At 37.0% G+C, this 13,879-nt stretch overlaps 2 protein-coding genes across 2 annotated transcripts; both read left to right on the plus strand.

Moving 5' to 3' along the window:
* The first annotated feature begins 85 nt into the window (after positions 1-85).
* LOC108670556 (glycine-rich cell wall structural protein 2) lies at positions 86-11,256 on the plus strand. The gene is made up of 7 exons (XM_018158022.2): positions 86-126; positions 629-821; positions 2,029-2,090; positions 5,921-6,140; positions 9,867-9,952; positions 10,222-10,564; positions 11,054-11,256. Exons 1-7 carry the CDS (start codon positions 112-114, stop codon positions 11,059-11,061), a joined length of 927 nt encoding a protein of 308 aa, XP_018013511.2. The 5' UTR covers positions 86-111; the 3' UTR covers positions 11,062-11,256.
* Positions 5,366-7,414, plus strand: LOC108670572 (glycine-rich protein 23-like). Its single transcript, XM_018158040.2, has 3 exons — positions 5,366-5,408; positions 5,921-6,140; positions 6,998-7,414. Exons 1-3 carry the CDS (start codon positions 5,394-5,396, stop codon positions 7,009-7,011), a joined length of 249 nt encoding a protein of 82 aa, XP_018013529.1. The 5' UTR covers positions 5,366-5,393; the 3' UTR covers positions 7,012-7,414.
* Positions 11,257-13,879: the final 2,623 nt, after the last annotated feature.

Here is a 13,879-nt window from a genome sequence, read left to right on the forward strand (position 1 = left end):
ATGGCAGCTATGCGCCTGGGTTGTGGCTCGTTGGGTTATATAAGTGGCGACTTGCTCAACTGAGACATCATTCACTTGGTGGAGTTACAGCTGTTGAATTCAAGAGACAAAATGTTCGGCAAGCTGGTGAGTGAAGAAAAATGCATCAGGGCTGTTGGGCAAATGTTCAATTTTTTCTCGGTTCACTTTATGACAAGAATTAACAGGATTTATAAGCGTAAAAAGATCCATTTATTCTGAATGATTTTGGATGTTTTCCTTAGAATTAATTTCAAATAAATGATTGCTATATCGACTAGGAAATATACGAGTATATTATAAGAACCACGAATTTGCATTGTTTAAATGAAAATTTCTAAGTTTCAATTTTTACGGGAAATGTTGCTCTACCATGAAACAAGATACATGTAAGACGCTACTGCATACAATGCAAACCGAAGTGAGCTGAAAAAGTACACTATTTTTCAAGGAGATAAATTTCACGTAGAATTTAAGTATCTGAAATAAACATTGAAATAAATTGTCAGATACGAATTAACGATAACACTCGAATAAATCGTTGACAATTTTAACAAATATTTTCTACGCATAAACAAAAAGCTTGAAATATTTTCCATTTATTTTGCAGTTCGTGAGCGCCGTTCTGCTGGCTATTCTAGCCATCCTGCCTGCCTCGGCATCTCCTGGATACTTCGGTGGCGGAGGCTTCGGTGGGCGCAGTGGATATGGAGGAGGTGGTGGATACGGTGGTGGTGGATTCGGAGGTGGTGGGTTCGGAGGTGGTGGATATGGGGGTGGTCGAGGATTCGGCGGCAGACATGGTGAGTTAATTACACTTCATTAATAATTTCACACATTATAATTCGTTAAAAACGTTGTCTAAGAGCTTTGTCTAAGAGCTGGTTGAACTAATCTCTCGTTGCAAAATCGTCAATAAAAAGTATTTATTAAGCAAGCCGATTCTGATATGCATGTGGCAGGATTTACTCCTGCGCTACGATGCAAAACACAAAGAGGCTTGTATTTTGCGTGTCAAAAATAATCGCAGAGGTCAGGAAATGATCAATACATAGAATACATGAATGAATTCAGTCTTTGAACGGTGGTATAGCATCCAGTATCTTAAATAGTTTAAGAGCTCACCTCGCCTAAGCTAGCTTTCGCAGAGTCGCTAGGAACGAGACGAACGTCAACATATTTTTTTGATGGGGCAGCGAAATGAACGGGATATTTTGTCTATGTAGCGACACACTATCGGCCTATAGCCCTGCAACGCCTTTCTGTCCGGTCAGACTGAGTCAGAATGACTACACGTACAGGGCAAACGTGCGGCACAATGCGGACAAAGCTTTACACATTTCTTTGAGTGATGATTAGCGCTGTGAAGTATGCTAATAACAATCTGTTACTTCATTATTGGTAGCGCTGATATTTACAGTAGTAATTTTTTCCACTCCAGGATACGGTAAATAAAATCTTTGGACGAGCCAACTCCTCTCAACGCCGCATGTCTCCTCTTAATAAAGGGAATGACGTCATTTGGTTGAATTCAGCGGTTGAAGATGAAGGATGGCATGAACTGGGAACGGGACATGTATCACATGTTCATCATTCTCTCTCGTCTTACAAGATTAAATAAAATGTATCAATTATTTTGTGTGTAATCATTTTCTTTGGCTTTGTTTTGGCTCACGTGCCTCATCTATGTCGAATTATTGTGGAGATCGAGATCAATACCCAAGTAGATCTTGAGTTACATACTACACAGGAAATAGGTTGTCTGAGAAAATATGACATCTAAAACAGTCCCGTTATCACATGGGATAGAAGAATAAGTGAGTTTCTCTTTTTGAGATGTGAAGTTTATTTGAACGTTGTTGAGACTTTGAGACTAGTATATATATGACCTATAGAGACTGTAACGCCTTCCTGGAAGGACGCTACGCCTAGAACGGTTCAGCACTAATTACACTTACTAACGCAAGGGTTTCGTTCCCCAGACAGCTTTTTGACAGCTTTTTTTGACAGCTTTCGACCCTGACGGGTTTTATTCCCCAGAGAAGCTTAATTTCGACCCTATGGAGCGACAGGTTGACAGGTTTCGACCCTATTTCGACCCTATTTCCCCAGAGAAGCTGACAGGTTTTACAGCTTTCGACCCTATTCCCCAGAGAATCTGACAGGTTTTAAGATAATTCCCGAGAAGAAACGACCCTATTTTAAGATAATTTCCACAATTTTAAAGATAGAAACCTAGAATTTTAAAGATAATGTGACAAAAGCATCAAGGTTAGGTTAGGTTAGGTCAGGTTCCATTATCTTTAAAAAAGCTCATTAGTGAAACTTGACCGGACTGGACCTAACCCTGATGCTTTGTCACTATATTAAAGATAATCGAAAATTATCTTAGACGTGTTTTTGCGTTTTTAAAGATAATCATTATCTTAGAAATAAAATGAACCTGTCAGGTAAATTTCGATACCGACCCTATGCCTACAGGTTCTTAACAAATCCCTATGGAAATAATTGAATAGCACATCACTGACCTCCTGACGTACTGAGCTCTAGGCTTAACAGGAGGTTCAATAATTTTATACTTATCAAGTTTCTTCGTTTAATATTGAAGGAACTGAACAGTTGCAATAATTGAATATATCAGAAAAAACACGAAAAATGAATACATAATACAAACTTTAGCACGGTTATGACAAATGTAAGAGAATCTCGAAAATACACCAGAAAATACACAAAAAGCTTATGAACTAGGAACACTGATCGAACAGGTAAAGCGCCCCTGGTCGCGGACGGATTAAAAGTGGCCGGCGGAGATACGTGTGGGTACTTAAATTGCTTACGCTAGCAAGTGTTGCCATATGGGCATTTCGCACTACATAATCGCTAAATTAATGAGCTGCGGCTACAAAGACCATTGAATTTGATGAATGGGTTTCCTTATATCTATATGTCTGCTACCAAAAGCTTTAAGTTACAAACAATATCCTCGATCAAGTACCTAAAAATGTGATTAGGTTGAAAAACAGTGCGTATTTTCAGGGGGGAAGAATTATTAAATTATTTATTAAAGGTTTAACATGTTTAAGTACAGCTGGAACTGAACAATGTCCATGACGCGCGCGGTTACGTCATTGCAGCTTTCCTATACTCTCTATCAATTTGATTATTAGAAATAAATTAAAGAAAATGTTTAAAGAAAATTAGTCACTGAATAAAAAAAATGACTTAAAGTTTAATTATTGAAATGTGGCTAGAACAGCGGCATAGATGACATATATTCCTAAGCAATAATGAAATTAAGGTAGATCTAAGATAGATTTTTCTGCTACTGCTCTATGCAATCGGGATCCGATCAACGCTTCAAGCGGCCTGGATTGAATATTTTAACCTAATATAGTTACTATCTCAATCGATTTGACGATAGATACTTTTTCGGTAGATATTATTTTCCAAATTTTGAAGACGAGTTTTAAATTAGCAATTTTTCCCATCTCAGAGATAGGGCTGGAGACCTTATAGTTAGATGAATCTAACAATAAATGCATGAAACAACGTACGGAGATGAAAGACCGCCAGAGATTCACAAAAATCGCAACAAATGAGGTGCTGAATGGAAATTTAGGTTGACAATGAAGAGATAATAAAGTAAGACGCTCTTTGTATTTTATGAGGCAGAAGGACCGTGAAGTGAAGGAGCGGCAGCGCTGCCCATGTTGTCAGAGCTGACTGTGCATGGTAGTCAGGTAGTCAGAGCTACGCATGGTACAGTCAGGTAGTCAGTGCTGCGCATGGTAACTGCTATTGGTACAGTCATGCTGTCCTGCTACCTTTATCATAGAAATGAACTCCTGAGCGTCCAACAGACATTCTAGTAAGAATAAACAGCGATGGCCAGGCGACATGATTAATTTGGTGAGCAGTCTTTTGCTACGGAGAAAATGTCAATAAGAAACTCATGGCTTTTGCGTTTAATGACCATTTCCTAAAAATTAATCATTACCATATAGGTATAATAGGTTTCAGTAAATTTTGCAACAGATTAACCAGCATTGCGAATTTGCATGTATTTGCTTTTCAATTGAGAAGGTTTAAGAGAAACGTACGAGTTATACGTTTCGTTTCCAGCAAAATATATATTTTCAAGAAGGATAAATTGCGCTGAAATGATCACTTGCGTGTTGCAGCGACTATGCGTGAAAGTTTAAACAATTTCCAGTCTTTTGTATAATGCGTTCACCGCGGGACAGCTCAGACAATAACTATTGTATAGATTAGACGTAGACCTGAGGGAAGGCTGCGGTGTCGAAAATTTACCAGTCCAGTTTTCGTAACTTTAGGGGTATTTTAAGGTAGGTATCTACAGTGTGAATATAGCATTTTTATATGAGCTATAATAATACCTTTTTTCTGGAGTGAAACTAAATGCAAAAATGCTGTGGCTATGGAGGGTTTGAATTTCGCAAGGAATAAAGATCCTATAGTTTAACATGGCGTGCAAATGAGTGCCAAGGTTTCCACCCCGCATGACAGTATACCACTGAACGACAAGGATTTATTTAAGGGACTAAATGTGCATTGAAATATTCTGCGCTGTTTGATCAATTCAGTAAATGTTGTTATAATGATACGATGCTGTGATCTAATAGCAGCGGTTTGACATGATTCAAATTTTATTATTTGAATTTAATGATAAATAACTTTAATTACTACTGTAGTGTAAACAAATGTAATTTTAAACTCACATGGTTGGTAAGCTGCTTGAGAAAGATTTTTAAATATTATATATTTCACTCTGCTGGGCGTTGTTAAGCATGTTGGAAGCATGCAAAACACCAATGCATTGAGAAAAAATATAACTCAGTACTCACTGCAGTGAGTGACAGAGAGCGCATTTTCTCGTTGAAGAAAACGTGAAGTCACGGACGGACAGACAGACGGACAGACGGACACGGCGAGCACAATAGTGCATTTTTCCATAAATGAGAAAATGCTCTAAAAAGGCATTGAAATCATCGAGTTTCTAAGGAATTGTCTCACGCTCGTAGAATAACTACTCAAACCTGACCACGGACACTGTATGCAAGTTGTTGCTACACTTCGGTTTGAGTAATTTTTGCGCCGAGATTCTTAGTAACGTGGAACATGAACTTAAAATCAGCTTTTTGCGTTTGCTGCATAAAGCATTACGACACTTAAGTGTAGAAATACTCTAGTTGTCTCGTACGAATATCGTGATTTGCAGCTTTTGCATGTAATTAGAAGCATTAATAGCAGCTATGCGCCTGGGTTGTGGCTCGTTGGGTTATATAAGTGACAACTTGGTCACTTGAGACATCATTCACTTGGTGGAGTTACACCTGTTGAATTCAAGAGACAAAATGTTCGTCAAGCTGGTGAGTGAAGAAAAATTCATCAGGGCAGCAGCTTAAATAAATTAAATTTTAATGTTAGTAAAATTATTCGCATTCAGTCGGTAATTAGCAGAATAATTAGGTCGCTAAATTATCAAGTTATTTCTTAATCCTCTCTGAATGTTTTCGTTAAATTAAATTCATTGGAATGCTTGTTAACGACTAAGAAATATTGAATAATTAGAAGCAAAATGTTGTTAAATACCAGTTTTCAAGTTTTCATTTCGTCCATAAAAATTAAATTAGATTCATATACGACACTAATGCAAATGATGGAAATCAAAATAAGCTAACATAACAAATAGGAAGCAAAAATTTTAAGGAGATGAAAAATGATTATTTGCAATATGTAGAATTTTATTATTTGAAATCAGCTTTGAAATAAATTGCCACATTCGATGTAATGATAACACCCGAATATATCGTTGGCAATTTTCAATAATATTTCCTACGTATAAACAAAACTATTGAAATATTTTCCATTTATTTTGCAGTTCGTGAGCGCCGTGCTGCTGGCTATCCTAGCCGTACTGCCTGCCTCGGCATCTCCTGGATACTTCGGTGGCGGAGGCTTCGGTGGGCGCGGTGGATATGGAGGAGGTGGTGGATACGGTGGTGGTGGATTCGGTGGTGGTTATGGTGGTCGCCTGGGTGGAGGTGGTGGAACGCTTGCTATCGCTTCGGGACTCACTCGAGGATTCGTAGGAGGACATGGTGAGTTAGTAACTCTTCATTCAAAATTTTGCGCATTTTACTTAATCGGAAAAGTCTCTTTGTGGTGATGGTTGACCAAATTTTCCGTAACTAAATTCAACAATAGGTAATGCAAGTGAAACAAGCCTATTTTGAAATTCGCGTGGCCGAATCTCCTCCAGTGCTCCGAAGTAAAACACGAAAAGACTAACAACTTGCGTGTCGGAAATAACCGAAATGTTCGGCAAATTTTAATTGTATTGATTGAATGGGATGGATGGTGTAGTTTTGAATACGGGTAATATTCGCTTCATGAAAGTAATAGTTTTTCCCTAACGTAGCTTGACCGACTATGGAAACGAGGTAAAAGCAATCTTCTTTCTTGTTAAATTTAAACATTCTAACAATTCAGGCATGCATCAATTAGAAAAATTAATGGGGGATATTGTCTACATAAAGACAGATTATTTCAGGCAAGCATTAATCAGAAAAATTAATGGTGCATATTGTCTAAATATTGACAGATTATTTCAGGCAAGCATCAATCAGAAAAATTAATGGGCATATTGTCTACATAATGACAGATTATTTCAGGCAAGCATCAATCAGAAAAATTAATGGGCATATTGTCTAAATAGTGACAGATTTAGTCGGAGCTGTGTGTGTGTACAGCCATGCTACGCCTTGTTACCGAATCAAACTGTGTCAGGATGACTCACTCAGGGCCATACATGTGGCGATATTTGAGCAAAGTCCCACATATTTCTTTGAGGGATGAAATAACCTTGTAATAACCTGTTAATTTATAATAATAAAGTCTGTTGATTTACTGTCGCTGATAGCATTTAAACTAACGAAAATTAAATTTTACTCCTCAGGATACGGCAAATAAAATTTTTTCACGAGCCCGCACCTCTCAACGCTGCCGAAATGTCTTCTCATAATAAAAGGATGCCAGAAATTGGTTGAATTGTGTGATGAAAATGAAGGATGTCATGGATGAAAATTTGAGAAATATATCCCAAATTCAACATCCTGGCTCGTCTGCAAAGATTAAATACAATTAATTTTTTTGTGAAATCATTCTCTTTGATTTTTATTGTGGCTCTCGTGACTCTATATACATGTCGAGTAATTATGCATGGAGATTAAGATTTATACTTTAATTAGTAGATAGTGAGTTAGCAGGAAACTCGCTTGCGACGAAAAGATGACATCTGAGCTAAAAACAACTGATGTTGTCCTTTCGAGGATTGAAATTTATTTGAACGTTGCTGAGACTTGGATGACCTCTTGCGATTGATTAATTTTAAAGTTTATTTGAACGTTGCTGACTTTTAAGACCTCATATGACTACTTAATTTCAAGTGAGGATCAACCCTAAAATAGATGGAAATTATCAGAAAAATAAAAAAAAACATCCGATTTCCTGATAATTGTTTGAATTATCAGGAAATTGAATTGGCATCCGAACTGTGATTAGGATAAAACAGAAAATTCATCCATGCGGTGGCAAGAATAATTCACTCTCACAATGAGGTTTTCGAAACTAAATAGTTTTCCTGACAGTACAGCACAGTATAGGTGCTGCAAATTTCCATTATTTCTCCCTCATATATCATTGTAGCTTTCTCATATGTAATTAGTTTGAATATTAGAAATTTATAGCATCTTCAATGGTAAATAGTCACAGAATAAAACTGAAGATATGAAATTGAATTGTCACAAAAAATGTGGCCAGAACATTTGTTCCACAGCAATAGCTAAAATGCAGTTGATCTTGAGATAAATTTTGCAGCTGCTATATGTACGTATGTAGTCTATGTGATCGCGGTCCGATATTCAACGCTCCGAAAGGCCGTGATAGGAAAAAAACTTAATATAACAGATATCTCAATTGATTTCATAAAAGAAATTTTTTTATATACATCCCTGATTTTTATATGAGTTAAATTTAATATTTTTACACTCAGCGATGAGGCGAATACTTAATTACACGAATAAGATTCATGACATTTGTTTGCTGGAATCGGAAGTTAACTAGAGATTTAAAAGTAAAGAAGATTCCACAAAATTTCGTCATATCCTTGTAGAAAATGTTACGAAGTCCATTTCCATCGTCAGTTCGAATATTCTAGAATGGAGATAAAATCACAAGTTAATACAATTAAGAGTCACGAAAACGAAATTAAAATCTAAATTTACAAATGAAAGACATACATATCTTACGAAAAAAATAGCGAAACCTATCTATAACAAGCTCATGGGGATATGAGCTTAATTAAAGCTGAATCGGCAGATCTGAATTAAGTACCGGTTTTCTTCATAAAACTAAACTCATGAGCGTCTAAGCAAAAGCACTGCAGACAGAAAGAAGCGATATATATTATTAGCCTAGGCCTTGCGGAATGGGCAAGTTCGTAAAAATGTCAATAAGAAAATGGCATTTGCGTTGAGTGGCCATTCCCTGAAAATGGTTCATTAATATCTAAAGATAATTAGTTAAAATAAATTTTGTGACATGTTAAAAAGTACTGAGAATTTGCATACATTTCCCTCTAATATGAGTAAGTTTAACAAACACGTATAATTAATACGTTTGCTTTGAAATTCTTCTTATTTCTAGCATATAATAAATTCATATATCACATGAAATACTATATAATATTCAGATGTTCTAAAAAGGAATTAGTTGTGTAGACGTGATAATTTTCGCGTTGTGGTGACCTTAAGTGATTTAAGCGATTTCCAGTATTTGATATTATGCATTCACCAAGCGACATCTTGAACAATGACTGTTGTAATTACAATATTAGTAAACTCCACAGTATCAAATTTCTCAACATTTACCTATAGTGGAGTTATATTAATACCGTTTACCTGAAGTGAAACTATATGCCAAATTCTATAGTGGCTTTCGAGGATTTGAATTTCACAAGGAATAAAGGTCCTAGTTTAACGTGACGTGCAAATGAGTGCCAAGGTTTCCAACCCGCATGACAAGCGCCACGTACTGAACGACAAGGATTTATTCTAGGGACTAAATGTGCATTGAAATATTCTGCGCTGGTTGATCAGTTCAGTAACTGTTGTTACAATGATAAGATAAGATGCTATGATCTAATATAGCCGCGGTTTGATACGATTCAAATTTTATTCTTCGAATTTAATGAAAATAACTTTCATTCCTAGTGTAAACAAATGAAATTCCAAACTCACATGGTTGGTAAGCTGCTTGTAGAACTCATGAGACAAAAGGCGGCTTCCGTGAACGATCATGAACAAATTCAAGGGCACAAATTGGGGTGGAACATTTCAGCAACTCACTCCGTCCTTGACATTAGATATCCAGGTATTCAGGCCACCAAAACCGCTCGGTGGGACCTGTATTCTGTATATCAGCTGAAAGAACTGATTTCCAGGCCCTTCAACAAACAAAGTGAAAGTTCACACTCTGTATTGAAAAGAATTACCTCGACAAGTTTGGCTTAGCAAAGCATTGAGCTCGGTACTGCAGACAGCAGCTAAGTCAGGGATTACAATAGAAGGCGTATGAAAAGAACTGTAACACATTTGTCCAAGCGACATGCACTAGCAAATTAGAGGGCTGAGACTTTGAATGATAAGAAAATTAACATTGAATTTCCAGAGTCCTTTCATACCTTGAAGGTATCAGTTTGTAAGTCAAGGATTTTGAGTGAAGGCTGCTTGATGTCGTTGGTATATAATGGGCTAGTTCATGTTGAGGTGCACACAACTCATCGCTCCCTCAATCTGTCAGCTCCAAGCTACCAACCGATCAATTAACTTACTTCAGCATGGCTGCGAAAATGGTGAGTGGTCTTAAATATTTCGTTCTCAATTTAGTGATCTCAGACTTGAAATGTTTTACTTTCTCAAAGAAAGATTGCTTATACAATATCTAAGTAAAGCTATAATAATAATTTGGAGCTGCGTTAATCAACTGCATATGTAGTTCAAATAATAAATTATAAATTATAAAATAATTTTAAAATTAAAAAATAATTTTTAAATCATATAAGAATGGTAAAATATAAAATAAAATAATTATTCAATAATGCCATTTCTGCTCTTCCTGAAGATCATCGTTGCTGCCGCACTGGCGATTATCCTGCAAGCCTGCGCTGCCGCGCCCAAAATCGGACACTTCGGCGGCCACGGACTCGGCTTAGGCTTGGGCTTCGACAAAGGCTTCGGTGGATCTTATGGCGGCGGTTATGGTGGATATGGGGGAATCCAAGCCGGCTATGGAGGATACAAGGAATCATACGGAGGATTCGGAGGTCTGCAGAAAGGATTCGGCGGGTATCATGGTGGTATTGGATCTTACGGAGCTGGAGGCTACGGTGCCGGTGGATTTGGCGGTGGCATTGGAGCTGGGATTGGAGCTGGTTATGGATTAGGAGGATATCACGGATTAGGAGGTAAGTCAACATTAGTTTCGAGTCAGAATAGTTTCGATATCTTCCTGGAATAAAATGTTACCAAGTCTTATGAAAGAACAAAGTATAAAAGATAAACTTTTTATAAAACATAGGAAAGTTTTTTTTATATACTGAAGAAATTGGATTTTAAAATGTTAAAAAATAAATTTATGTCAATTTGTGAAGTTTGTGAAGTAACACGAAGCATAGAATTTGGATTAGTTGGCTCCCCAATTTCTTATGTTAGCACTACGGGAATACAACAAAGTAAAGTTTTTTATTTGATTGTTTATTTGTCGCAAAATTTTCTAAATGGATTATCGGGCAAGATAACTGCAATAACCTTCAATATTTCAGGAATATTAAGTTAGGAAGACTACGTATTTCCTAATTCTTGCCAGGCAATACTTCGGACCGACATGATATGAGAGACTGTCCAACATTGGTCATAATTATGAATCAGACTAATTTGTATTTTTCTCCCTACAGTGTACTAAAAATGCAACTTCATCCGTTCATCCGTCAAGCATCTTTACCGTCTTCGTCGTCCTGACATCTCGGCCGCAATTAGAAGGTCGTCATGGCCAGCGGTTTTATTTATATGCACTTTAAATATCAATGATTGTCATCTGCTATAATGATTGTTTCTCTGCCCTATGGAAATTTCTGAATAAATATATACTTTTTCTCGCTAAGTGTGTTTTACTCCTGCCCTTCTGGCGTTTCAAATATGCTGGAAATCATATTATAATATTTATTGTCTCCGTGGAACAAATTAAGATAAATATTACTATAATGTGTGGGTGCCACAGAGAACAGTAAGTATAGCCAATATTAAATAGCTTCTAAACTGGGCGCCAATTACGGTACGCCATAAAAAGAAAACTATTTGGCCCCATTGATTTATTTTAATCAGATTACTTTGATAACAACAGAAGCAAATTGGCTTTCTGGAGTGAGTTTACAACAACGGTAAATTAGATTGTAGTTTACAGCCGATGTAAATATTGGTTAATTGAAAATAACCCCAGCCAAGTCAAGAAACAATCAAACAAAACCAGAAGAGAATAAGCACCACAGGAGACTGTTAGATACGCCGTGCATAAAGCACGAGTGCGCAGCGGCAGGTTGCAATCTAACCTGGTCGTGCAGCTGTGAACAAACATCAGCCGACGAGAAGTCGTTGCTTAGAGATGCGTGCTGTTAGAGTGCTCGTAAATTCCCGCTTCCCTATCTGTTTTCTGGGCAAATTTTGACACAGCACAATATTGCGAGAATATTGCAGCAGACTTTGCCTCCGCCATTACCATCGCAAATCGGTAAATAAATCTTGATGGTGTTTAATCTGGTCCGGCCTGAGTGGAAGGATGGACGAGCGGTGCAGCGGACAAACTCCCCGCACATCACTCCTTACTTCGGCTCTAACGCACGACAAATGCAAATGTGGTCTGCGATCGACCTCACCAGTGCTTCGGGTCAAGCGGCTATCTTCCTTCACCCTAAACATGTCAACACTTTTCAAATCAAGTTTCAAACAATCCGGACTAATTTCCGCATTTATATCGTTAAAAAATGAACTGCGCTGATTAGGATCTCGATTTATAATGGTTGAGGTTGAAAATCAATCACATCTCCTTACATCATATGTGCTCTTTCTTACCTGTCGGTTTAATTGTAAAAATGTATTTTTTCATGCTAATTTGCCTGATGGTATTGATGGCAGCTAAGCCGAATAATAGCGCTTCGATTCTTCGATTAACGCAATGGTTTGTCGATTTTTGGATATACTCAAATAATCTCACAAATACAAAGTCGTTAAAATGTGTACTGAGGTCGTCAAGGTTCGGCCTACGTTTTTGAAAAAAGATAGTTGGAATAAAATCATTATAAATTGATTCACCAGTGGATAGGAGAGGATTGTGTTGGTTGTAATATGCTTACGTTGATGAACTCTCACATTTTGTTGCAACGTATATCGCTAAGTACTTTCAATGCTCGCTGAAGACAAGAGAAAAAATTGAATTTTTAAAATAGATTAACCATTATTATTTTATTCCAACGCAATTCAAGTCTAACTCTAAGGAAGTGAAGTATATGCACGCATTTGAGATTTTCTTTCTAGAATAAGCTTATTACAAATTCGAAAGTCTTCAAGTTTTGGCCAGCATGTCCTTAATGACAATAAATTGTTTTTACTAAGCTGGAGAATCGCTTCCATCTGAAGCGTCTCAAATTATGCACGCATGATAATAAGGATGCTGATAATAAATTTCAAGAAATCGTGATTGCCGTTCATGTCAAGGCAAATCCCTGTCAAAACTTGCCTATCTAACGGACGGCTTTACATTTAAGAGATATTTTAGCGCCTCTTTAAAGTAGAAGACTTGATTGCCGCTGAACTTAAGATCGGACCTTTGCAATGGCACGCTCACTTTGAGATTTCCCTGTTTGTCTTATTAGAGAAATGATGTTAAATTAAAGAAATAGCATCTTATTCGCCATAACTTCCTTATGTACGACATAACACGGAGCCGTAAAGCAAACAATTGATGTCTGGAGTTGCTGCTGTAGCCAGGCAAGACTCTTTCGAATTAAGCCATCGCCAGAGCTTGAGGGGTAGCAGGCCCATGTACCTGGCATATATAAATGCAAACATGCATGTTACGGGGACATTCTTGTCGGGCGGTCCCTTGTTAATCCAATATGTCGTCCCGGTAAGCAACCTTTTATTTCCTCATGAAATTTAGCCTACATAGCTGAGGGCCTCGTAAGAATAAGATACATCAGACTGATATAGAGAGAGCTGCGCAGGCACCCGCGAGATAGAATCTGATGAGCCAATTGATTGGATTAGATACTGAACGAGGATTGAATTGAGGTTTCGATTTTTTAAATGAGAATAATCAGGATTAAACAATGAGAGCAAATTTAATATAAATAAGAAGCCATATAAGAATGATTGCCATGATTTAAGGCTTACATCACATTTTAGATGTATTCCATTCACTCGCATGGAATTCAATTAAAATAAATTCAATTGATTATTTGATATATGATTCAAATGTTGAGCTCCAATTACCATTAATTTTTATTAGTTTTCTTAAGCGTATTTTCCTGCTTTACTAAGACTTTTTTTAGAAAGCTTTATACATACTTTAGAAAGCGTGTTTGGTGTTTGATAAAAAAGCTATCGAAATTTATTTTATTAACAAGCTTGCACTGCAGAAAATTGTAGCGGGGAATACGTCTGCCGTAATAAAGTGAGACCAAAATAAGTTTGCAATGTCTTCTGGCTATGAATTAGTGATTAATAGC

This window comes from Hyalella azteca, unplaced genomic scaffold, assembly GCF_000764305.2.
Source record: "Hyalella azteca isolate HAZT.00-mixed unplaced genomic scaffold, Hazt_2.0.2 contig13515, whole genome shotgun sequence".
NCBI classification, from domain to species: Eukaryota; Metazoa; Arthropoda; class Malacostraca; order Amphipoda; family Hyalellidae; genus Hyalella; species Hyalella azteca.